Genomic DNA, 27,850 nt, shown 5'->3' on the forward strand with positions numbered 1-27,850 from the left:
CATATCTTTTCAACTAGCTCTATTTCAAACAGAGCATAAAAATAAAAAGCAAAAAAAAATCAAATTAACAATATTTTCTAGGCAAAAACATATTACATAAATATTAGGCATTAGATTAAGCTACCATTACAAATGATAGGTTATGCTTAAATAAAATATATATTAAAATTATTCCATCTTTGAAATATGAATCACAGAACGTATAAATTCAAAATCATAATAGGATATATGTAAAAATAAAGAAAATTAAAGTACAAATATATAATACTATTTTAATATACTGAATTTTGCAACTAATCTGTTTTACATAAATTTATGTATATTAATCTGAAAGCTGCTACTTTATTTACCTAAGAAAGCTGTAAAATAGTTAAAATAACTATTCACATTTTAACCATTGGTTTCTCTGCATTTTAAATTTAAACTTCATGTTATTGAAGGACAGTCGATTATATTGGATTTAGTCAGACTTCTTATGAGTTTTGCCTAGTAAGTAGAATTTATAAATAAAGATAGCTAACCCAGTAAACCAGATTGAACAGGGCAAAAGCTGTTGGGAAAAATATTCGAGAATAGGAATCAATTTTGGCAATGCGTATATGTATCCTCCCTTCCCTCCATGATCCTGTTCTGCAGTCTTCAAAGCAACAGAAGAAGCTGGTACAATCTTTGCCCTCCAAACACTGGTACCCATAATCATCTTCTCCTTGTGGCAGAGAAAGGCTATTCATTGGAATGAGAGTAGATCCTGGATGGAGTCCAGAGGACATCTGAGTAAAATAATAAATGAGTTTTGAGAAAAAAAATCATAAAAACGATCAATTTGTCCCCTCAAGGCAAACTCTGAGAGACTGACACGCAGTAAAAATAATCTTATTTTCCAAAAATCAAATGAATACCCAATTCTAACATGTTTTTAGATTATAATTTACCTTGTAGCACATAAAAATATTATTTTACATTCCCAAGATTTTGCAGGGAAAAAAACACTCAAAATTAAATATATTTTATACCTTTAGAAAGTTGTTCTACTGAATTATTGTTAACCATGAATCTAATTCTAAAATGAGAATAAACTATATTTTTCTATGATATTTTACAGTAAAACATTTACAATGCTATAAACACGTGTTGGTTTGCTATGGTTATATTCTGTACTTTATCTTAGTAATAATGAGAACAAATAGTAAAGATGACATTCTGATAAAGCAGAAAACTTTAAGGAGCTATGAATGAATAAAAAAGATATTAGGTCTGGAGTTGTGGATAGGCACAAAACATCATATTTGGGAGACAGAATGTGCAGGAGGTTAAAATGCAGGTTGGGGAACAACTGGTATTCAAAATTCTGTTAATTCTACCAAAATGCTGCTCATTCCAGCTATCCACCTGGAATTATATTACCACCTAATTTTTGTGATGGTTGCAATGAATAAACTTCATAACATGTAAAATGATCCGTGCTTCATCTTGCCCAGTAGTAATAGTTACTATTTTTACCAAGATTTTTTGGGACACATATCAAACTAACTCTTGATGATACCATGTTCTGAATAATACTTAAATAAGAACAAGAATTTTTAAAAATATAAAAAATTGAGTATGGCCAGGGCACTGTGGAATATTAAACCCAACACTTTGGAACAATCACTTTGGAGCAATCACTTTGGAGTCGGGATATTGTGCAATATTAAAGCAATCACTTAAGCTGAAATTCCAGCCCTGCCCAGTAGAGTCCTATAACTTTGAACAGGAAATGTCACTGCTTTCTTGTGTCTGTGTCTTTTGCCATACCAAAGCCACAATAACTACATAGATCTGTTTGATGAGTAAATGGGATGATATACAAAAAACACCAAACGAAATATTTGAAACATATCAACTATTCCCTTGCCAATTGATAATAGTGTTGTAATTGTCATTGCTACTGTGGATTCCTGGAGACGATATATCATAATTCACTATAAAATATGTGCTAAAACAAACAATAATAACAATAATAGCAACAACAAAAGCTTGGACCTCATCAAAAATGTTCCTGGAAAGAAATACATTAATGAACATTTGAATAAAATGGCAAGTAAAATATGAGTGAAGATTGCCATTTTAGTAACTCTTCATCTCTCAGGACTTCCACATATTTCAGGGATTATTTTAAAATGTGAATCTCACAATTTACTATAATCAGTGGTGTCATTATGTAAACACTGAGTACAAGGCTGAGATTATAAAAATTGTTTTATCCTGATTTTAAATTCTAATGAAAATGTTTATAAAATTTTTTCATCCTAAATTTTGAAATAAATAAATCTCAAAGCCATGAAAATTAAACATTGTATGAGAAAGATTTAAAAAACTAAACACAAAAAATGATAATTTTTAAAAATTTGGACCTATATTCAAACCCATTTCATTTCTAAAAAGAAACATAGAATCTGACCCACTACATATTAAACATTCAGTAGATGCAAAGAGAAACAAATAATCACATTTAGTGATATTTTTAAATGATAAAACCATCACAAAAGTCATAGCATCCATATTAGGAACAAAATGTGCAGCCTGAACATAAGAAGCAATGCCCTAAACACAAATGCATGACTTCACTTGCCTAGATATATCATGAAAAACAGAGGCAGTATATTATTAAATGTTAATGACAGATCTTTTGAGATTGACACTTGGAGATACCCGACTAGACTCCTAAATTTTAGTGGAGCACTAAACTTATGTATAAAAATGAGGCAAATTGGTATTCATTTTCTTGTTACTTAATACTTAAATAACATATGTTCCAATGTTAACCAGAGTGAAAAGTGGTTAAAATGTAAGTTTGTTAGTCCGCAATTTCAAGGTTATATGGCATAAAACACATTCCATATATCATTCAGAACTGCCATAAATGGGAAGATGGTGTGTTTGTTAGAAGATATCAATTGTGCATGAGAGGTATGATTAAACATTAAAGTACACAAAAATAGAGAAAAACTGCAAATGGTTCATTTAAAACATGGACCAATCCCTGGTGATCAAAATAATGGAGAGCTTCTTATTGCAGTGACAATTTAGACTGACAATTTTCTAGTTTCCTGCTGCCTCCCCCAAAATGCCACTAATTCATATATTGAAAGAAACTAGGCTTTATTGAATGATGAATGTGACTAGGAATGAATTTTATATGTATTGAGAAAAACAGCCAAAGAGCTGACACAGTATCAGTAAAATAAAATACTTTTGACACATTTGTGACCTTGGAAACCACTGAAGAATTAATTGGAACAATATAAACATTATATGCCTTATTTATCTGAAGTACAACAGCAAAATCCACCTTACAATTTCTCAAGTAAAAATCCTGCTGCCCCGCAAATAGCAAACAGTGAAAAAATAAAATAGATCCATTTAAATGACATAAAAAGAAACAACACAATTGAATAGAATTTCCTTTTACTTCAAATGATGTAGTTTTGAGAATATGCCTTTTTTTGTTATTTAAAAAAGTCATTAAGAATAGCTGAACTTAACATTTTGAGAAATCCATCCCATTCTCACTATTAAAGATACATATGTGTCTGTTTATATATTAAATACTCTTACTTATAGATTAATCATATAGTTAAATATACAAAATATATTTTAAGCACCAAGACCAATAATATAATAACTATTTAGATCATATACTAATACAATTAATAATATTAAGTATTAGCAATATGATTAGCAAACATTATTAGGTCATGTTATTGATACTATGAAATATTGACTAATATCACTATTAATTTCTCATTCAAAAAGTGGCACATGAGAATGCCAAACTAAGCACAGATTTTCTCCAATCAACTTTCACAAAATCCCAGTTATTTATCAGTCAGAATTTCAAAAATTACAAAATCAACATCAATGTTTAAAAATAGACATGAGGTGGATTTTGGTGATACTGAGTTGTCAATTTTGGTACTTCAAGAATTAGAAGTTAATGGAAATAATTATCAGAGGAAAGTAAAAAATAGAAAGTTAAAAAAAAATTCTGAGGGTTGGGACCAAGGCTGTGAAGCAGAGAATTGTATTGTCACTTGTACATTTATATACTGTTTGATTTGTTCATTTGTTTCAACCATGCACAAGTAAATTTCTTACTGTATTTCACATTTCACCAATATCAAATAATCCTTCCTAGGAGCTTTGCCAATTACCATTACAGGAAAGAAGGTTTATAGTTTGTGAAACTATGTATTGATTCATCTTTTCATTATTTTTTTGCTCTGAAGGGTAAAAGAATGTTTATTCATATAGATATGCACTGGCTGAAAATACGATATTTTCTGTGTGTGAAGAAAATGTTATGGTTGGGTATTGTGGACAAAACCAAACAAACAAACAAGAAACAAAAAACAAAACCTTCCACTCCAATACCCTAGTTCCACTCTCAGTAATATATGACTTATTGAACTACTGCAATAGTCTTTATCTCCTTGCTTCTTTTGCCATTCAAGTATATACTCCATGCTACTTATAATTATCTTTCAAAAACATAGAAGCAAATATGCCATCTTGCTTAAAAACATGCATGGCTTATCAGTGCTGACAGGGCAAAATTGAAATTTCTTAACATGGTACTGGAGACTTTCCACGTCTCGGCAATAAACCACTTTTCTATCCTCAACTTGGGTATTTTCTTTCCTAAGATTCCTCTTTTCTATAGCACTGTCCAAGAGAAGTTTTTGCAATGCTTGAAGTGTTCTGTATCAGTATTGTTCAATATGGTAGCCACTAGTTACATTTAGCTATTAAGCATTTGAAATGTGACTAATGCTACTAAGATACTAAATTTTAAATTTTGGTTGATTTTAATTAATTTAAATCAACCTAGCCATATGGCTAATGGCTATTGAATTAGATGAAAAGCCTGAGAAATATACAAATCTACTTTTTATTCTTATATGTATGCCTCAACTTGGCTTACATGGTTCCTTCTCTCTTAAATATTCTTGATAATTTGTTTTCCTGAAAACTTCAACTTATTCTTTAAAGAACTACTTCAATGATGCCATGCTTTCTTTGTAATTTTCTCTATCAAATTCCCTTTGGAAGAGTTAGTTTACATACATTTTGAATAAATTATTTACAATGAAATGAAAAAGGCCACCCACTGCCCTGTTGGCTCACAATGACATAGCTTCTTCTCAACACTGTGTGCTTGTTAGTGCTTCACAGACCATATTACATGATGTCTCAAGATTTCCTCTGTGCATAGGACAGGCCACTTAGTTCAGACTTTGTGGTACCTATCTCTATTTCAATAAGAACGTCTTTAAATATTCTTAACTTATATCTATTATAGAAAATGTTTTGCTGCCCAAAAGGTACTTGAAACCAGTCACCTAACTGCTACTTCCTTATAGTGTCTTTGTCTACTTTTGATTTTTATATTGGACTGTTATTTGTACTGTACTTTATTATCTTAAATTTACACTTCTAATGTATTTTTGCACAACTAGATTCAAAGATCCGTGAAAGCAGAGAACACATTCTGTCATTATTTTCTTCATAGTGCCTTGTTCATAGCTGGTGAAATAAACTTTCTTCATTTAACATTTTAACCAATTGAGAGATTACAAATAAGTTCTACCTCAAATGGGTAGATCAGGCTCCTGATGTAGGTATAACATGGTTTTCTGAGATTTCTTTTTATCATCAATGGGTTATTTGAGTTTCAACAAGAACTACTCTTTAGTTAGCTGGTTTACTACTATTGCTTTTCTGAGATCTTTACATGTTTCATAAGGATCTTGATTCTATACTTCAACATAGGTAACTTACTAGATTCTCTTGAAAATAGATATTGATACAAACACACCTGAATCATATTCTTAATGAGTGGAACTAAAAACCCAATAAAATATATTGGATGGTAATATGGACCAAGTAAAAATGTCACTGACATTCACAATAAAAAATAAAGGAGAAAGAAATAAAGAAATATGGACATAAGTAAAGGACAGAAGGAAGAAAGTGATAATGGAAAGAAGGAAGGAAGGAAGGAGGGAGGGGGAGAAGAAGGGAGGGAAGAAGGGAGGTGGAGAGAGAGAGCAAGAAAGAGAAAGAGAGAAAAGGTCCAATATATCACGTGGAGAGTAAGGTAGAAAGCATCTTTTTTAATTTATATTTTTCTTAGAGGGGTCATTGAAGCTAAAAATCTATTGTGTTCAAATATCAACTCTTCCTAAGTAAAATAAATCGGAGTTTTCTGGGATTCTCAGCTAAGCAGTCAAAGGGATGTCAAGAAGGGGATTTTGGTATCTTTTAATAACAGACATGTTGACTTTTCAGTGACTCTAGGCAAGATCTTCGGTCCTGGTCTATTGCCATAAATAATTTGGTGAAGAAAAGGGAAATACTGGATTTTAAACAACTCAGAATTTTGAGCATATAAAATAAAGTGGGCAGATGGAAGGACAGAGATAGATACATAGAGAGAGAGAGAGAGAGAGAGAGAGAGAATGAAGATAAACTCACAAACAATTAAAACAGGTGTAAAGGCAAGATGCTGCAAGATTTCTGGGTCTAGGCTTGCATTTGATCCTCCTGGCTGGAACAGAAGAAAAACACAGATTCCACAAAGCTCTTAAATAGAATATTTTGAGGCAACAGCAAGCAGAGCTACCTATTCTTCATAAAAGTGTGCTCTGATTTACCTGATTGGCAAGACCATATGGCTAAACACTGAACTAGGCAGGGAGTCAGATTTGATTACTGATCCAATTTTTCACTTAAAGTGTCATTTTATATTGTAAAAGCTCACGAAGCACATAACTGAACAGAAAGAAACTACTATAGAATTTTATTTTGGACGGCTCTAAAAATATTTTTCTTACATAGGTAGTCAATTACCTATCAATTTAACTTTTGATATTTGCAATTTAGTGCTTCAAAGCTCTCATTTATTTTTTATTCCTTAATTTTTCATCTTTAATATTTTGCTTCTTGGGTTTGGTGCTAAGTTTTAAATACTCAACATACAGACATTTTTTTCCTAAATAACTCTTCTAGAACAGTGTCTAGAACATGGGTGTCCTTATTTAATATTTGATGAATGAATGATTAAATGAACATCATAACTTTAAAGCCCGTACTCCAATGTTTCAGCTTCCTGAGTAAATTAGACATCTGGTAATGTGGTTGAGAGCACATGATCTGGAGTCAAACTGATTATCTGTAGTCCTACATTAGCCACTTATTGGTTGAGTAGCCTTAGATAATATTAGTGCCTATATTACATATTCTTAGAATGAAATTCTAGAATCCATGTGAGATTGTACATTGTCTGGCTTATAATGTTAATTATTTCTATTCTAAACATTTTCATTCACAATTTCCAAAAATAAAATTGTCAAGGTAGTAATCAAGCATAGCTGTGGATGAGTAAATGATGAAATGGAAAATCCAGAGAGGATGTTTGGTTTGGATTAAAGGAAGATAGTAGAAAACCTGTGTTTTTCTTTACCTAAAAAAATAGCAAATGGATTTTAAAGCTGAAGTAATTGCCCCCTGATGCTTTGTCCACTCAGAGGCCATAATAAATCCTATGGATAAGCTAAAATCATGTCAAGTTGAGAGAGTCACATGTTAATTCTACCATGCAAGTTCTGAAATGTGTACCACCAACAATGTGCTCTCCTTCCTTGGGATATTGTGGGAACCTGGAACCAAATACACAAGGCTTTGGTCCTTGGAATATAACATAAAAAGTAAAATATAATTTAAAAGTATGGTAAAGTTTTATAAGGAAACTAATGAAAAATGGGGGAAGGGAGAAAAAGCATTGAATCCTAGAACTTAGAAATTTAGGACATAACATGAAAAATCCCATGCCTCATTATGTACATGCTATGGTAGGTTTACAAGCTTGCCACTCATGCATAACTGTTTTATATAGTTCTCAAGTATGTTGGTATTTTGGAAAAAAATCTGCTTTAAAAACATGTATTGGAATTAGCAATGAAGAGTCTTTTTTGTTAATATTGGAGAAAAAGATGTTTACTTTTCTGAGTCCTATGAAAACAGGCAACATAAAGGAAGGATTACAAGCTTGACCTCTGTCACCATAAAAGACCTGGGTTTGAGTCTTGGATCCTTCACTTCCTAAGTTTGTCCTTGTGCAAATTACTGAACTTGTATCTATAAGGTGCCTATGAGCATAAATGAAATTATGCATATAAAGGAGTTCCTGGAATACTCAGTGTTAGATATTACTTTAAGGTTGTTATAATTGCCATTATAAAAAGAAATTATAGTTACTCATCCAATACTTAAGTATTTTAGAATCAGTAGAGTTAATTCTAATTTATCAGCTTGATGTGATGTAAGTTAAGGTGGATATATGCTTAGGAAGGGGGAGCAAATGAGTACAAATATACAAAAGCCAAACAGATATCTTTTCTATGACATAGAAAGCTATGTCTTTCAAACACAGCTGAATACTAACATTAAAGAGAGATCTTTATCTCTAAAAATTAAGTTAATTTAGTGGGGTACCAGTGTAAGAAGTCCAAATCCTATCACAAAAATAGATTCAAAGAGAGAGTTTAAATAATTTTTAGGTACAAAGAATTTACTACTTGTAGAAAATTTCACAGCATAGTAACCACTCTTTACAAAGGTGATCCAAAAGTCTTTTCTAGGGAAAAATATAAGAATACTTTTGCTGGTGGGCAATGTTAGGTACTCCAGTTTCATCTTATCTTTTGTCAAGGTACCACTAGCAACCATATCAGTCTAAGAAAGTATAACATGAGTACTCAAAAGAGTATCTCTAACAGTAAATTGTTGTTTATAAAATAGAGACTTTTTTTTTTTAACATACCGGAGCCTTATTTTTTAGCTTTCTTTTTCTAGTAGGCTTAACTTTTTTGTTGCTGGTAAAATAATGCAAGGTACCATACTCCATCAAAGCTGCAAAAACAAAAATGAAACAAACAGAAACAAAGAGATCCATCGCAGTCACATAAGAAACCTTAGGTAAGGACTTCCTGGCAATTGTACTCAGAGTTGTCATAGTCAGAACTGTAGTGATACCTGTGGAGAGAGGGAAGAAAAATAAATGATGAAAAATAACTTAGACCATTTTTATTCTTCCAACTGATTTGGCAATATTGTGAGCAGAAATAAACAATGGAAACAAAAGCATATAATTACTTGTGATTTACAGAAAAAGAAAAATTCTGGTAACCACAGCTACATTGTGTTCAATGTGTGCTTTGTGTCCCTGTGAGTTCTAATCATCTAAATTCTCCAGACTGCAGGTAGTTTACTCCCCATACCTATTATTCCCTTTCTCCATAATAATAGACTATCCAATTTTTAGCTAGTCTGCACCTGCCTGAAAGTACAATTTATTTGCCAGCTTCTTTTAGCTATGTGTGGCCACAGGCTGAAATCTAGCCAAGAAGAATTAAGTCAAGGGTGTAAACAACTACCAAAAGATGTCATTAGAAAGATAGGAAATGCCCTTCTTTCCCTCTACCTAATTGCATTTTGCTGGAATACAATAGCCAGAGCACCAGAAGCCATTTTAGAGCTCTACCCAATTTAATCTACAGTGATTTGAAGTTTCATGCCACACACAGTTAAAAGTAATCCAAACTACTATAGAATTTTTTTTTTATTACTTGAATTAGACCTATTTTTTTCATCTCAGTAAAGAATACAGGCAAAATGATATCAAGGGAATACTTTAAAAAGACAGAGTAAATCTTCATGTTTTGAAGAAGTCAACATATAAAATTAGAATACGCACCTGGGCCCCAGCCCTGTGTATGGATCTTTGGGGGTATCTGTTTCTCTTTATCCATGGCCTTCTTGTGGTTCTTACCACTGCTAATTTTAGGCCCCCTAACTCACAGCTGCACATGTTATGTCTCTTCTGATCTAAACTGCCTTAATTCTCATTCTTTGCCTCATGAAAGAAGGCACCATTAGTGGGATTGTTTTCTCTCCAAAAAGTACTAAATATAATGCCAAATGAATCTTAATTTGGTCAATTATTTATAAAGTGGCAACATCTGGTTTGAAAAAATAGAAAGTCCTCTTTGGTATGGTAAAGGCAACATCCACCTCTTTCCCTCATGTCTACACTGAAACATGCCTTAATAATAATTCCTTTCACATGCCCATCTTTTTATTTTTATCGCTTAGGATTGAAAAAAATAAACATAATACACGTATAATGAATTGGAAGTCATGGAGGCAAATTAGGTTCAAATTCTAATGTTCCCACTCTTAACTCTGTGACCTCAGGGAAGTTTCTTAACTCCTCTGTGCCTCTCATCCAAAAAACGGGCACAGTAATGTAATAAATTTTGTGTAATATATTTATATAAAAGGTATTTACTTATTTTTTAAAGTAGATGTAAAATCCTTCTTCCTTTCTAATACTAGAATTTAAAATTTCCCCTCTAAGCATGCTTTAGCTGCATCTTACAAATATTTATATGTTAAATTCTTATTAAAATTAAGTTTGAAATATTTTCTAATTTCCTTTTTGATTTTTCTTTAACCCAAGAGTTATCTAAAGGTCATTTAAAATTTTTCCAAATAAATGAGTCCATTATTAAGCTGTGTTATTTTTATTCATTTTTAATTTACTTTCATTTTGGTTAGAAAATATACTCTGGAAAGTTTTAGTCTTTTGAATGTTATTGAGATCTTGGTTAATGTTCTGTATGCATTTGCACATATTGTGTATACTGTAGTTAGGTGCAGTGTTTTATAAATATCAATCAGGTTAAGTTTGATAATTTCATTCAAATTTTCTACATCTTAATTGATTTTTCCATGTAGTTATTCTATCAGTGAAAGAGAAAGAGTATTAATATGTTCAATTATTATTGCAGATTTGTGTATTTCTCCCATTATTCCTGACAGTTTTTGCTTCAATTTTTTTAAAGCCAAAATTATATTTAAAGGCTTTTCATATGGTAAGTACGAAATAATTTCAGTGACTACCAGTCTTCTCTCTTCCTTGATTTGTGCAATATTTTTTTTATAACTTATTAAATCATAACATTCCCATAGTTAGGCGAAGGTAGCTTTCCCAAGGTACTCCTGGCTTCCATAAAAATGTCCCATCCCAAGTAGAAAAAAAATCTTAAGGCCAATGTGTTCTTTGATTTCATTATCAATGACAGAATTAAATTTCACTTTACTAAAATACTATTACATTTCTATTGCATAAATTAAGGAAAACTATAGCACAACTTAGCTTCTACACATTTATTTCTTTAATTTAGTAATTATTATCACAGAGTTTAGCTTAAAAATAATATGGTGGATTTCCTTTGAAAACATAAACACCCCACTGAAACATAAATATGTTTTAACATGAACATGAGCACATCACAATTTTTTCACTGTTAACACTGCAGCACCTAGAATGCTGCCTATTTCACATAAAGCATTTGATAAATGTTTGTTAAAATACAATCTTGAATAAAGGAGCTCAGGAAATTGTCCTTCAATGATGTATGTATGGATGTATGTATGTACACTTAAAAAAAAATCCTTGATCCTCCAACTACATAGGGTCCACAGTTGTAAGAGATATTCTTTAAGTTAGATCTGGCTATGGCTTATCTTTATAGTTGATATGGTAATATTAAAAATATGAATTCATGTAAAAACACAATTCCACTATTGGCTATTCTCTTTTATGACACTATGGCATAGGCTTTTGGCTTCATATAACCCTAATGGTAGAAATAATCCATCCAAATTTTCTTTGGGAAAAAATATAAGAATAATATTTAAGAACAAAATATAATATTTGTTATACTCAGAGAAATATACAAAAAAACTGAAGTAATTTGATTACCTTGGAACATAAAATAATTTGAAATAATTGTAGGAAACAAAACTCAGATATGAGTGCACTTTATCCCCTAGTTATATCTACACCTCTATTTAGATTCCCAAGGAGTTGAATTTCCAAGTATAGAACTAGGTACTTAAGGTTTTATGTTGCTGCTTTTATGTAATTTGCATTTTACTATATTTACTAAGTGGAGTTAGCCACCAGCTACCATAGAAACCACATGAAAACCTCTTTATTGTTGAAACTAGAAACTGTCCCAACTTTATGTTTTTAGGATACAATTATCAGTAGTGAGATTCATATCTTATACTGATGTTGAGAATTAATTAATCAATAATTCATCTTTGTATATCAATACATAAATTTATGTTATCATTTTCTTTTAAACAAATGTATAATAATTAGACACATTTTCTTATGACTTTATTGTAACACATTGTTAAAGAAAAAATGAAAAGTCTATTTTATCAAGTATGAATTACAAATTACCCTTTTAATCAGTGTTATTGTACAGGCAACTCTCAAAAATATTCACAGACTAATTACACATTTTATAGATCACAGAAGCCTGGAAACTTCTTATTCCTTTCAGCACCTGCCCTTTGTAATCATTGACTGTTTATTAGCACCATTGTAAGAGAAGGGGATTTCAAAGCTTTCTAAACACACACCAGTCAATAAATACTGGCTATTAGTGATTTGGCTAAAAAATAAAATCTTGATAAAAAGTGATTGAAAATATTGATCACATTTAAGATTCAGGGATTATGTATGATTTTCATGCATTAATTCTTACTTAGTTTTTATTCTTCCCTTGACCTATATTAAAAATTTTCTGAGATTTCAAGCTCTTTACAATTCTATTTTCTACTTGTTTCATATATTCATTTCAACATCATATTGCACTAGAGTATTTGTCCATTTTTGTCAGACTGCAGTTAGAGGAATATTTCTAACATATTAAACTGTAAACTTTTATCACATTAAAATATTGCTAAAAGTCATATGCCACTATAGCATATATTACATGTCATACCCAGTGATGTTCTTGCAGGTACTGCATCTTTATTGATCCAAAAAGACACCCAAGAAAGTACAACTGTCAGAATACATGGAATGTAGGTCTGAATAGTAAAATATCCCATTCGTCTGCTCAGGTCAAAAAAAATTGTCATGATAATATAGTCCCCTGGAAGAAAAAATTATGTTTTATTTTGGCTATAAAATACATATAAGTATAGGATTCCAAACCATAGATTTAAATACAAATGCCACTGATACTAGCATTAATCACTGATTTGTATTTCCTTCTTACCAGAGATTGTGTGAGAGATTTCAGTTGTGTTCCGTAACCCTACAAATGCAAATTGATATAATCTCCAGTATTTAGGATCAGCCACTTCTACAGAAGGCTTTTTCCACTTATACTCAATTTCATTTTTAGAGTATCCATCTAGGTAAAAATTAAAATTAAAAATATATACATTAGCAGATCCAAATCTCTTACTGTTGCAATACCAACATCCAAAGACAAATTCTTTTGAAATTCTTTCTCATTTTTATTATATGTTAAATATAGAAAAAATACTGTTTAAAATTTATGAGTATAGTTTAAGGAATAATCATAACGATTAAATAGTGATAATCCATGTTGACTCCATTTAAATCAAGAAATAAAATCTTGCTAGCCTTGGGAAAAACCATGTGTCCACTCCAATATAGTATTTCCCCTCCCGACCACAGGTAATCACTAACCTGATTTCTGTGATAATCGTCCCCTTGTTTTTTTGGTTATAGATTTTTTGATAGGCGATTCTGAAATATATAGCTTAGTCTAGTTTCTTTTTGAACTCTGCTTGATTGTTAACATACTGGATGCATTACTTTATATCTTACTTCTTTTAATATCATATTTGTAATAGTCATCCATGCTGTTTTATGTAGTAGTAGTAAATTTGTTCTATTGTAAGGATGTGCTAAAATTTATTTATCCATTTTACTGTGTCCACACTTGTAATCTTTTCTGTTGGCTATTACTAACACTGCTGTTAGTTATTCTATTGTACATGTGTCACAAAACATGCATATGCAAAAGTTTCTCTGGTATATATACCTAGGTATGGAGTAGCTGGGTCGTGGATTACATATACTTCCCACTTTATGAAACAGCGTCAATCTTTTTTCCATAGAGAGTATACTATACTCATCTCTCACCAACCAGAGTATGAAAATACATGTGGATCCATATTCTCATTAAAGTTTATGTGGACAGTCTTCTTTATTTTCACTGTAGAGTGTACTTTATTTCACTTTTTTCCTGATTATGAATAAAACCTAGAAACATTTTCATGTGTTTATTAGATTCTTCGGTTTCTTCTTTGGATAACTGCTTGTCAATTGCCCATTATTTTATTGGGTTTTCCTTTTTATCTTTCTTTTATCTGAATTCTTATGTATATTCTGGATACTAGACTTTTGTTATTTATGTTAAAAATGCCTTTGCCTTCTCTGCAGCTGTCTAGAATGGAAGTGAATTCTTTTAAAAAGGATATGATTTTGTTTCTGCTACACTTCCTGGAAATCCACAAGGGTTTTTTGGATCAAGCAAAGGAAATTTGGGAAAATCCATGTGGGGCTGGGCTTGTGGTTAAATCCTCTCAAGGAGTTAATTCACCCTGGTATGCTGATTGAAGAGACAACTTTCCTTTTAGACCTTAGTGTTTGTATGTGCATGTGTGTGTGTACGGGGAGGGGGCGCTCCTTCTTGTTACTCTTAAGTGTCCAGCCTTTTGTAACCCAGATGTATGTAGCGATCGTGTTTTACTACGTTTCCAATCCACAAGGCCGTCAAAATCGAAGCTCAATTTTATCTTTTTTTGGCAAATGGCCTCAGGCTACAAACCTTCTTACCTTTCTGATTTCAACTTTTAATGTGAATTTTTGTGGCTGAAAATTCTTTCCTAGTGATCACTTAAAGGTTTTTGAGACGATTTTAATAATAAAATATTTTAAATTGTTTTAGACACAAAGGTTAATCTACTGTATTACTGGAATGAAATTCACTATCAACTTTAAAAAGTTCCAAAACAGAGTATCATTTCCCACCAGGATCCCTTAATCAGCCATGCAATGAAATTGCTCTCATCTTTGTTGGCCTGTATAAGGATGTGTTTCCTTTCTTTTCTCCATCTTCTCTCTCTTGTTCTAAAGGTCTAGCATCTTGTTTTTCCATATTTCCCATTCTTTTTCATTGGAATTGTAGAAGTAATAGAGTATAATCATAATATATAGGAATGTGGACACAAATAGAAACAGGGAGCTACTTAACCACTCTAAATCTCATGATGTTGACTTGTAAAATGGGAGCCATAATGAAATCTTCCAAATACATTTGTTGTGAAATATTAGATGGAGAAGGCTCTATCCTCTACTGGACCCCTATATAGTGCCTGAAAAAAGATAGCTATGATTATTATATTTATGTCAGTAACACCCAATTGCACTAACAGGGATAGGTTATTCCCAGTAATGACAATCAAAGCTAAAGAGACATCACACCAAGAATTCAGGCGTGATATCTAGAGGAGAATACAGTAATTGCTACATCTTTAAATATTTGTGTATCAACTAGTCCTTGAATGTTCCTTTTAATCAAGTCTTTGCTGTTATTTGGCTGTTTTATTCATTGAGAAGTCAATGTTAGAAAATCAGAGAAGTGAGAGATGAGACTATGAAGTAAGAAGGATATTTCAGTGAGATTAAAATTATTAAGAAAGTCAACAGAATCCTTAATAAATGACAGCAAGAGATATATGGGAATTTTTTAAGTGAAGAAGCAGGATAATACTTATAAATACTTGTAATCTACTGTGAATAAATTCTAGAATGTGATATCTGAAAAAAATTGAATTTTAAAAAGGGAAAAAGCATTATACAATTCATAGACATAAGCAATATTTTTAAAGTCATTTTATGGGTTTTCAAGACTTGCTCAATTATATATTATGTAGAAAAACATTTTTATAAAGATAAATGTGAGGATAAATATGTTAGTAAATATAAAATAAAACTGATATTGGTATAGAAAGATTATAACTAGTTCTTTGCAACAAGATACTAAGTGTTTGTATCTAAATTATTTCTCTCTAATCATTTCTCTGTGTTTCATTCATTCTTTTGAATAAAATAAATTTATTTATACCTTGGTTTTTCCAACTCATTAAAGTTTTCTCAAATATTTGCTATTCATATAATAAATGTTTTTCACCAGATCAATTAAATATATTTTAAAGTACAATGTAATAAAGTTAAATCTGGCCTCTAGGAAGATGAATAAAATTTGAATCAACTTTTTATTCATGGCAGTGTAAAAACATCTGAATACAAAACTATCTTCAGTAGTCCCTTATTTAATCAAAATAAGAAGAGGACATGGATATAACTAAGATTTGTAAAGAATGGTAAAATATATATATTTACTATGGATTTATTGCCACTTTTTAACTTAAAGCCAGGAACAAATATGTCATTTGTAATTTTATCTAAGACCGTTAAACATAGTCCACACTTCTGAAAATTGTATAAGTTGTAGTTTATCTCATTTTATTTTACATTTTTAAATAAACAGGATCAGAGGCTATAAAATTCTATGAAAAATCAAGTATTTTATCACTTACAACTTGAAAATTCCAATGGACATGAATGTTCATCCATAGGAAAGTTATGAAGCTGAAGGTAACATTCTGCATTAATTGTCAATCTATTTAGATGGAAAAATAAATATTAAATAATGAAAAATAATTTCAGGCATTAAAAATCTTTTGTCTAATTTTTAAACGTGATTTTGGCCTACAATAATGGACTGTGATACACTAGAAAATAATAATAATTCTGAAGTCTCAAAGTCTTAAGTAGTAATATAATAACATTCATAAATGAATAAGAAAATTCTGACATTTTTCTTTCCAGGCAACTAAGATACCTCATAATTAGCCCAAGTATGATCTCTGTGTTTAAAGTTAAAAATTCATACTTCAGGATCTCAACAAACACATATACGTGCACACACATGCAGATTAACAGAGTGTACCTGGTTAAGTATGGTGAATTCTTTTCTTTTGACCATAAACATCTTTCCATTAATGGGATGATTCTTAATGAGTCGATATGTTCAAGACAATGAATTAAATAAACTTGAATCTTACACATCGACCCTCATTTAATCCTATGTTAGGGATGTTTTACTACACCACTGAAAATCAGAGTATTTTAAAATGTTATAGCAGGATGAACTCCTAGAGAAAAACCTCTGTCAATCACTTGCCTTATAGATTAAAAAAAACATAATGTTTGTACCACAATCTCTTCTGCTTCAAAGAGTAGAAATCAAGTTTTTCCTCTTTGCTTTCAGTCCTTTTCACATACTAGTAACTCTGAGCTTAAACAAGTGTTTCCACAATAGTTCAACATTTTAGAGTTTAGTGTATAAAAGAAGCTTCATATTTCTCACTTTGCCAAGTTTGAAAAATGGAAATTTATGAGTTGATCAAATATTAGTATGGAAAATAAATTAGAGCAACTACAAGTTTTCTTAAACAGTAATACCTTAGAGTATATAGAACTCGTCCATCATTCCAAATTCGAAGAAGACGATTAGGAGTTGTTATCCAATGAGCATCAGATTTTCTTGAGTTTCTGAAGAAAGTGTCAGGAATCCAAATTTTTCCAACCATATTACTGTTAAGCATAAGCACTTTCATGGTGCTATTGAATTTTAGACGACTATCAAACCAGGTTTGGGCAAAAATTATATCTATTGTGTATTCCTAAATGATAAAAAGAAGAGTAATGACTTATAATAGTAAAGCCACTATTTTAGACATTTTCTTCAGGTTGAATTTTTATAGTTTCTGTAAGTAAATAGCACTTAAACTCAGTCTTTTTTTGTAGAAAAAAAGTATGCCATTATCTTAACCTTTTTTTTTTCATTGTTTACATGAGTCATGTGAACTAACATCCAAGATTTCTCATAATTACTGCTGTCCAGTGTGGCTTTACATATTTTTTTGTAAATTGTATTCAAGATTTTATAATAGGTAGGATATAGTTACTAAACATAAAGGCCAATCATTTTCATGTTAACAATTATATTAAATTTTGTGATATTTACGAATGCTTAAGTCACACAAAAAGTCACAAGCTACAAAATCAAAATGCAAACACTCGCCAAATTACCTAAAAGCCCTTTTCTTGTCCTTTGTTCAAAAAATTAATTTTAATTATTTAGATCCACTGTTTTCAAATATTTTAAAGCAATCATACTCACACACACACATACACAGACACACTCAGACACACACACACACACACACACACACACCTTATTAAGCACTTATAATAAGCCAAGTATTCTGTTGAGTTTTGCAAGTATCATGTCATTAAATCCTTACTACAGCCCTGTGAATAATTACTACTATAATCTTTATTTTTAAGGAACATTTATTAATACAGACGTAAAATAATTCTCCCCACATCAAAGAGCAGATGATATGAAAACTGAGACACTGTAGGTTGAATCCCAAATCCACATACTTAACAAGCACATATAATGGTGGTCACAGTGAGGCCTGATGAGTGCCATAATTAGAGAAAAGGCTCTGCCCATAATCAGCAAGTGACTGTAAGTAGGAAATTGCATGGTTATGAGAGAATTCTTAGGAGTAGGTGATTAGGTATAATCTACCTTTATATCCTGACAGAATATCTACCATATTATAAGCATTAAAATCTATTTGATAAAATTAATGAATAAGAATGCATATTCGATGCTACTAAGAAAAGAAAGTGATTATATGTATGTGTGTGTAACTTTGATATTAAAAGAGGAGGAAGAGAGTAAATTGAAAGATATGAAGTTTTAGATGAGTCACTTGAGTTAGGAGAGATTGGTTACTCACTCTTGGTGTAATACTAGCTCTTGTCCAATTTACCTGGAGAGAAATATTTATAATAAATGGAATTATAATTGGGAGCTTGACTAATGAATGAAAAAAAATTTTCAATGGTAGAGAGAATAATAAGTAAACAGATTAGGAACCAACTTGTCAATAGAGAAGTTGGATCAAATCCTAATTTCCTGGCAGGATATTTATAATTACAATTTACTTGACTAGAATACAAAGAGTAATGTGAGTGGAAAACCTCCTTTTATCTATTTTGATGGGTTTTTTTAATTGAATAAATTTGACATGTAACTTTGTGTAAGTTTAAGGTTACTTTAGTACATTTATATATTGTTATATGATTACCATTATAGTGATATTTATCACAGTATCTAATTATAGTACGATATTATTGTCTATATTCATTATACTGTACATTAGATTTCTATGGATTAGTTAATACTCCTTATAAATTTATACCTTTAAATACCCTTATTTTATCTATTTCGTATGAACACTATTGCAATTTGGGAAAGCCACATACATATTAATAGTTATTTAAAATCCAACACAGGCATAGACATTATGTAATTGAGTATGAAATGTACATTTTATAAAGTGACTAATATGCATAGATAAATTATTATGGATAATTTGTCCCATATAATAATGTAGTTAGTGATCATTCATATATTTAACATCTACAGTGTGTCATTCACTGTTTTGCATACATGTGAAGAAATGAGGTCCCTGTACACAAAAACATTGCATCATGACCCCCTCTTCACATAGTCTTGGTTGCCATTTAAACAACATTCTATACCAGAATTACACGGTGCTTTTGTATGGGATTGAACAGCAGAAACTGCTTAAGATAAAGGAAGAAGCTAACATACCAACCAGGTTTATGGCTTGGCAAAGATCCAACATTGGTTGGTAGAGGAAACCTCAAGCTACTTAGTAGGTATACTTGACTTCAGTGTTCCTGACTAACAGGGCATTAAAGATTGCACTTGAGAAGTAACTTATATAGGGCTGGGATATAGCAAGCATCTGTGAATCCTGCTTAGCAGCTGGCAGGATCTTCTTTAGCACACCTGTTTATAAATGTGCTAATCACTGCTGGAAGAGTTATAACTTCCAAAGGGCCAAATTCTTCCAAGCAGAGATTTTTGGGAAAGTGTGAAGTTTTTTTCTGCTCACAAGTCCCTCAATCTATGTTCAAGAAAAGAAAGATACAGAGCATGTCTTGATTATCCACCCTTCCTAAACTTTTTGCAAAGGCTAATACTTCCAAGCTCTTTTAAATTACTAACCCTTAATAAATGCCTCATTGAGATGAAAAGTTATTAAAGTCTGTGCCATTTTATACATAAGTGAAAAATCCAATTTTGTTTGCTCATTTGTATTAGTGTAATTTCAAGAAAATAATCAAACTGTGTTCTTGTACTTCATGTTTCTATTTAGAGGTTATAATTACCTGCATAATAAATAAGCAAAACAAACATGAAAAGGAACTTCCATTCACTGAGAACAAGTAGCTTGTTGAAGAATAGCTTCTAGGATAAACATTTTGAGATGAGGAACAGTGCATTTAACATTTGAGATCCAACGTACATTATGAAACTTTGCCCCCTTGCAAGTTAGCCCAGAAAATAGCATTAGTGAATAAAGGTGAAGAAGTGAGCCATCTTGATTTCTAACTCAATCAGTCAAATCATAACTGATGAAAGTTCATGTAGTGCATTCTTCTACTTCACTGTCAGATTTGCAGTTATGTGCTGTGTCTAACATTTAAATGCACTGGTTAATTCAATACCTTTTTTTTTAATGGAATTAGCATCACTCAAAGTACAGACCTAAATAATTAATTTAGGTGCATAATTACATCATGAAGTTGGGTTGACCCTGATCTGATCTTAGCACCTTGGCATTAATCTCTCCCTAAAGTATCTATTCACATGGCCAAAATATGATGGGCCAATGGTTAGCAGTAAACCAGATACTAAGGCTATAAACATGTAGAGAAAAGGTACAAGTGTAGTTAATCCCCAGCACAAATAGCTTTAGTGATAAAAGTTCACAGAATTCTGCCCCACTTTGCTCAATTATTGTAAAAGCACCAACGTCTTGGAACTATCACAAAATAAGTAAAATAACTTGGTGTTATTCTATTTTTTTCAAATGAAAAAGAAATAAGGAAGGAGGTTATGTCATGTACTTAAATCATTGAAATCAGTCAGCAGTACATTGAGAGATATTACAAAAGCAGACATAAATCCTGAGGTCAGTTATCAACCCTTTGGGTTCTATTTTTATGTCTCTAAATTTAGATTTCCAAAGGTACATAACACCATGTTCATTCATCACTTAACTTTTTAACAAATATTTTTCAGTGTCCAAGTTACCTCTGTATTGTTCTTGGTTTACAAAGATGAACATGAAGACTTCCTGTTATGAATATATAAATAATAAAATTGGAAATTAATAATGCTTAGGGGGGATAGAGTTAAACAGAAATAGAAACAATAGAGATCATTTTCAGCTATGGGAAATTAAGAAAGACTTCATGACAGAAGTTGTATTTACCTGAACTGACTTTCACACACAGCTGACTACTAACATTAAAGAGAGATCTTTATCTCTAAAATGTAAGTTAATTTTGTGGTCCACTCTTTGTTAAAAGTTCAAATCCTAACACAAAAATAGAATCAGAGGATTTTCTGACATATCAGTATGCTACTAGGATGACATTTTTCATAGTATTATTGGAAGTGCTGGCTTCTGATGTTTACTTCGGTAGTTTAGATCAAGTTGTGCATATCACAAAGCTGAGTGCTTTACCCAGATAAGCCAAAGCCTGTGGCAGGATTTGCACAATTTCCATTATGGAGATTTGTCATGATTTCCACTATAGCAAGATGTTAAAAGTGGAGACATTTAACAAGCTTTCTCTATTTCAGATTTTAATTAAACTGCAGGGTAACTGATGTGAGTTCAAATTCATTGCCAAGCTAAAACCTAAAACTTTAGTGCATTATTTAAAGCCTTTGGGCTGAAACATATATAAAAATAACACAACTGAGTAGGAGGTAGGGCATTGTCTTTAATTGTATACATAATTGTAAATACTTTTCAGATAAATAATGATTAATACTAATACATCAAAACTGTGTTGTAGTTAGTGTGTGTAGTGAGGCGTTATGATGTAATCTGAAGAATTACTGGTTGGGTGGAGCCAGGAAATCACGTCAGAGTCCCAGTTATGTGACTTCTTAGAGTAGGGTGCTGACTATGTCCTTTACTCTCTCTCCCTGGAAAAATCAGGGCACTATGTGAAATTATCGTTCTGATCTTTCCCATCTCTAAGGTTTGGTGATCTTGTTCTAAACATAAACAAAAATAAAGGCTACAATGGACATGGTGTTGTCCAGTGACCTATTCTCATAAAAATACTTCTGCTCTATAGGCATCTTTGTTATTTTAATTTAATCCCACCTAATTCCTGCTCAATTTATAGTTGAAAATGGCTCAAGCCAGTGGCTGCCAAAACTGGTTGACCAGAAGTCCCCAAAGAGCATTTTCAAAATTCTGATTCTAGGTCCCCATCCCAGATTACTGAATCAGAACCTCACAAAGCAATACTGAAAAACTGCCTTTTTCTTAAATGCAGTTTGGATTTCTAAAAGTTTGGAAAATTTCAACTTAAAATTCTATCACTTCCGCAAGGCATTTCTATCCAATAACTAGGTTTCTGACCAAAAAAAAGGTAAAAGTAAAAGAAATAAAGAGAGTTAGAGAGAGAGAGAGAGAGAAATCCATAGATGAGATTTGTACAGAATTCCTCAAACTGTACAGTATAACCTGTCATCTCTTTAAATAAAATTTCTATATATAAACACTGTATGACAACATGTGCTTATGTGTGTGTGTATTTAAGAAAACTTTAACATTCAACTAATAAATGTACCTCAACAGAATTTTAAATGTAATCTTCAAAAATGGTGAAATATTATCCCTCTGAAGTTATTTTAGGCCAAGTTAATTATCACCATATGTGCTAAACTGCTTTTTCTTAGATGTTCATTGTTTTTCTTTTTTTTAAAAGAGTATTATTAGCAATGTATTTATGTTTGTCATTCTCCTAGTGTAAATAAATTTTCTAGTAAGAAGTGAAGCAATCAAAGTGGTTGCCTAATAACTTTGAGTTTATCATTGAAAGCCCTTGGTAGGTACCATATAACTCATATAATTTGATTTTAAACAAAGAGGTGAAAAATGTATACTCATAAGATATGGTTATATCATCTATAACGTTTGACAAATGAAATAGTGCCTTGAATCAGCTAGGCAGGAAGCAAGGCTACCTACCTTTTAATCACATGTATGATTAGGTCCTTATTCTGGCAGAACTTTCCCCCTAATCCTAGCCTGAAGCCAGAACTACCAAGCAGTACAGGCCCATTCTACAACATTCTCTATCTACTAATTCATGAAGGACTCAAAATTGTAACTAACCTGGGAGGCAGATCATTAAAAAACAATTCAATATAGACACCTCCAAAATCTGACCAAGATGTTAGATAATGGATTACTAGATAGATTATGGTACAAATACATCCCCTAATATCATGCAACATTTAATGATATTTTTAAAAAGTAGTTAAGTGGAATATCAGTCATGATATAATAAGTCAAAAGACACAATGTTATAAAAATATGTATAATATTAATAGTATAACATTTGGGAAAACTATCTACATGAAGTTATTAAAATGGTAGTTAACAGTAGTGACCACTGGATAATCATAATCTAAAATATTAATTTTTTCTTTTGCCTAAATGGAATTTATAATTTTCCAATATTGGTCGTGTACTTCCTTTTTTTAAAATTAATTAATTTATCTATTGGCTGCATTGGGTCTCCGTTGCTGTGCGCGGGCTTTCTCTAGTTTCAGTGAGCGGGGGCTACTCTTTGTTGTGGTGGGCGGGCTTCTCATTGCAGTGGCTTCTCTTGTTGTGGAACGCGGGCTCTAGGCGCACGGGCTTCAGTAGTTGTGGCTCGCAGGCTCTAGAGCGCAGGCTCAGTAGTTGTGGCACACGGGCTTAGTTGCTCTGCGGCATGTGGGATCTTCCCGGACCAGGGCTCGAACCCGTGTCCCCAGCATTGGCAGGCAGATTCTTAATCACTGTGCCACCAGGGAAGTTCCATGTATTTCTTTTATAATAAGGAAAAAATCCTATATTAATGAAAGATTTTTAGAAATAAAATAGCATAGGGTCACCATTTGCAACTTAAAATATGTATGGGTTCATACACAGAACTTTCCTGGCCCTTCCTCTTCTGTATCGATCTAATATGTTAGTTTTTATACATCTTCCCCACTAGGTTTTATACTTCTCCAAAGGAAAGAGGCCATATATATTCTAACTTAGTAGCCAATGTACTAACTTTCACAATACAAGTCTTACATAAATAAAAGACAAATAACACCATAAAATAAAAATTTAAATGTGTTTTTTTCAACTTAAGAAATAGTAAAATTATTTTACTAATTTTTGGAGGTTCAGAGGTTATTTTAATTTCTTTATTCTAAGAGTTTTAACTTCCTATTCATGGGGCAAGTGAGCATTCTGGATCAAAGAAGTACAGAGTTGAAAATAATATTTATTTATAATTTTTAATTTTATCTCTGCTAGTGTTAAATCAAAACTTACCTAAATTCTATATTATTTTAAAATAAAGCCTGTGAAAAGAGATAGATTTTAGAGTATTTAATGAAAACAATAAATCTTAGCATAATATGCAAAAGAAAAGAAATTAAAACTATGGCAACAAACCTTAAAATATTGTACAAACCAAACAAATAAACTTAATGTGTTTGCTGTTTCATAATTCCTAAAAATAATATAGCTGGCAAGGAGTGACAGTTTCCTGTTAATATAGTAAGAGGAAAAAACACAGTTAATTTGATATGTAGAAGGTATGCTTGAGGCTTTATTTCCTTAAATCTGGAAGCAGCAGGAACAAAAAAGAGAGAAAAGGAAGAAGAGGAATGAGAGGGAAGAGAGAGAGAGAGAGAAAGGCAGAGACAGAGACAAAGAGAGATGGAAAGATGAACCTATGAACATTAGCACCTATTGTATGAACCATGCTGAAGAAATGTGCTCCTTGCAAGAAGTTCATGGAGAAAAAAATTCTCTCTGAGCACCATCTTTCTCAATATATCTAAATGTTTAAACCCAAGTTATATGTCTAGGGAGTTTATTGTCAAAAACAAGTCTGATAAAATAAGGGAAAATAAAAAAATATTAAACTTCATTTCTCACCATTCTCCAATAGATTATTTAACTATACCTCACCCCCTATACACACATTCAATGGTTGGCCATTCCATTTGAATGATGGAATAAAATTTGGTTTCTGGGAAAATCTCTTATATCCCATACTGTATTTCCATACAATAATGATTAGTGTTTATAACTTTCGTAGTTCCATCTACGCTTTTAAAGAATATTTTTTCTTTTATAGGGAGCAGTTGAATTTTCCTTTTCTGGTAAAAAGAGTCTGAAAAGGGGCCTTATTGTTAAATATTTCTATACTGGACAGAAAGAAAACAACTTGTCTTTTGCTAAATTAATTTAATCCTATCTGTGTACTGCTCTCCCCAGCATTGTCATCTCCAGCAGGTAGTTACTTTAGAGTCTAGCCCAGCTTGTGACCTGGCTCCTTTCTAAGTTGCCTTCCTCATAACTTGTGTTTTCATTCGTCAGCCCTGTCTCCATTACCAAAACCAATCGCAATTTCATGCTGGAAGAATCTAGTCAGCTTTGGAAGCATATTTTAAGACCATGTGACCTCTGACCCTGACAGTTAGGAAGATATAAACTTAAGTTCTACAGACATGAAATGGGATCTTGTTCTTGAACAGTTTTTTATAGCTGTTTTTTTCTCTCTGGTCTGACACTTTCAAAATGCGTATATTGATAATCTCTTAAATATTGGACTATATAATGGTGTACCAGTTCCTATGAGTAAACCCATGTCCAAATTATACCTGGAATTTTCAATTATAACTGTTTTCTACTTACTCCCCTTGTGTTGTATACCTATAATATCACCTTGGATTCTCTGGAGCTTTCATTGATTTTGACTTGATTTAGAGAATCACTATAACCCTTGAACGTTGTATTTGCTACCAAAGGATAAGTGCAATTGTTTAATTATCCTGAGACATTTACTTGAAAGAGTGAAAATACATAATCTCCTCAAAACCTGAAAAATTAAAAGGTTAAAATACTTTAATTCCAGTCTAATAACCTCTATTAACATTTTTTGCCTTCAGTTTTGATTGTATATTTCTGTTCTGTTTACAATTATAGTTTTAATTAGAGATGCATAGTTGAACAGCCTCTTTCCAAGTTAACTTTTCAATCTTCATTAGTGCATCTGTTTTTCACTTTGCACTTAAATTCTCAAAATAGAAATTATAAGAACGATCTATTTATTGACTGATTTATTCATTCTTTCAACATGCAATTATTAAATATCTATTTTTTGACAGTGACACCAGGATTGAAGCCATTAACCCTGGATTTAAAAAGAAAAGAAAAGAAAGACATATCCTATTGTAGAATGATATTGCTTTAGGTCTTATCAGTAATCTACAGATACTATTCTATGTAGCAAGCTTAAAATGAAACAACCATTTTGCATCAAACAAAATTTTGCCTCATTTGAAAAAATAAAAACATTAAACCTATGTATTAATTTTGTTCCTTATCAGTAACTTAAGTTGTATGTGTAAAGAGGGAAAAAACACTTGCTTGCTTAATTACACTCAAGTCTGCTTGCTTTATTACACTCACAGCCAAAGCAATTTTGTTCATTTTATAATAACTGAATTCTAATTTTCCTGCATGGTTTAGTTAAAATAGTCTTCTATGTAAACTGTTCCTTAATCCCTAGTATGACAATGCTTCTCTTTTAATAAACACTATCAAATATTCCACAGTTATTTTTCTTATATGTGCTTTAGTATCACTAATTTTAAGAGTAATTTCATTTAATTAGCTTGTTTAAAAAACTATCACTGTCCGAGGTTACAAGTGTGCAATTTGCCCTACTGGGAAAACTAAATATTTAATACCATGAAACTTTTATATAGGAAGGTCATCATAGAAGTCTCTTGTTAGCCATTCTTGTCAAAATATTTCTGGAATACTAATTCAGTCTTGAATTCTATTTCTTCTTTAATGACCTCATTTTTCTTTAATGAATTCATTCAAATTGAAAACAAAAGCCCCAAATAAAACATATACAATGCAGGAAAATTTAGACTTCCACATGCCCAAATGGGCTTATCTAAGTATTGATTAATTAGAGACTGAATATTTTATGATTTTTTTAAAGAGAAAATTAACATTTTAGTAAGGCATTACTTTATGAAATCTTATATTTGCATAATGTTAAATCAATACACACAGGTATATAGAATGTTTTATCTTTACAAAAACCAAGAGGTTGTATACAAATTTGTTTGGGGTAGAAGTAATGCTAAAACACTCTTTGAAACTTTCTCTTCCCTTGCTTTATCTTCATTTTCTTGCCAGCTATGCTGTTTAATTTACTACCTCAATTTCATCTTTCAGGTCCTTAAATATATTGGGTTGGCCGAAAAGTGCCTTTGGTTTTTTAAATAAAAATAAAAGGCACATTTTTCATTTTCACCAAGAACTTTATTGAACAACGTATTCACCCTTTTGTTCCACTACATTCTGCCATTTTTCAGGCAACTTCATAATTCCATCTTCCCAAAACTTTTAATCTTTTTGAGCAAAGAACTGTTCCAGGTACCTTTTACAGTCTTCCAGGGAATTGAAATTTTTTCTAGAATTTTGTAAAGACCGAAATAAATGGAAATCTGAAGGTTCAGTCTCTGGTAAATACGGAAGAAGAATCAGAACTTCCCAGCCCAGCTGTAACAGTTTTTGCCTGGTCATCAAAGAAACATGTGGTCTTGTGTCATCCTGATGGAAG

The 27,850-nt window shown here is 31.6% G+C and overlaps 1 protein-coding gene across 2 annotated transcripts in view; it reads right to left on the reverse strand.

Annotated features, from left to right (window-relative positions):
- Positions 1-500: 500 nt before the first annotated feature.
- The window catches only part of GABRG1 (gamma-aminobutyric acid type A receptor subunit gamma1), a gene marked incomplete at both ends in the record, with an annotated part of 69,504 nt that continues 42,154 nt past the window's right edge, over positions 501-27,850 (reverse strand). Inside the window, 6 exons of one of the 2 annotated variants that reach the window (XM_079713381.1) lie at positions 501-770; positions 8,864-9,075; positions 12,906-13,058; positions 13,185-13,322; positions 16,546-16,628; positions 17,474-17,694. In XM_079713381.1, coding sequence (XP_079569507.1) covers positions 501-770; positions 8,864-9,075; positions 12,906-13,058; positions 13,185-13,322; positions 16,546-16,628; positions 17,474-17,694 — 1,077 coding nt within the window. The remainder of the gene's footprint in view (positions 771-8,863; positions 9,076-12,905; positions 13,059-13,184; positions 13,323-16,545; positions 16,629-17,473; positions 17,695-27,850) is intronic. The other variant, XM_079713382.1, reaches the window with a different exon arrangement.

The sequence above is a fragment of the Hyperoodon ampullatus genome, assembly GCF_949752795.1.
Source record: "Hyperoodon ampullatus genome assembly, chromosome: 1".
NCBI lineage: Eukaryota > Metazoa > Chordata > Mammalia > Artiodactyla > Ziphiidae > Hyperoodon > Hyperoodon ampullatus.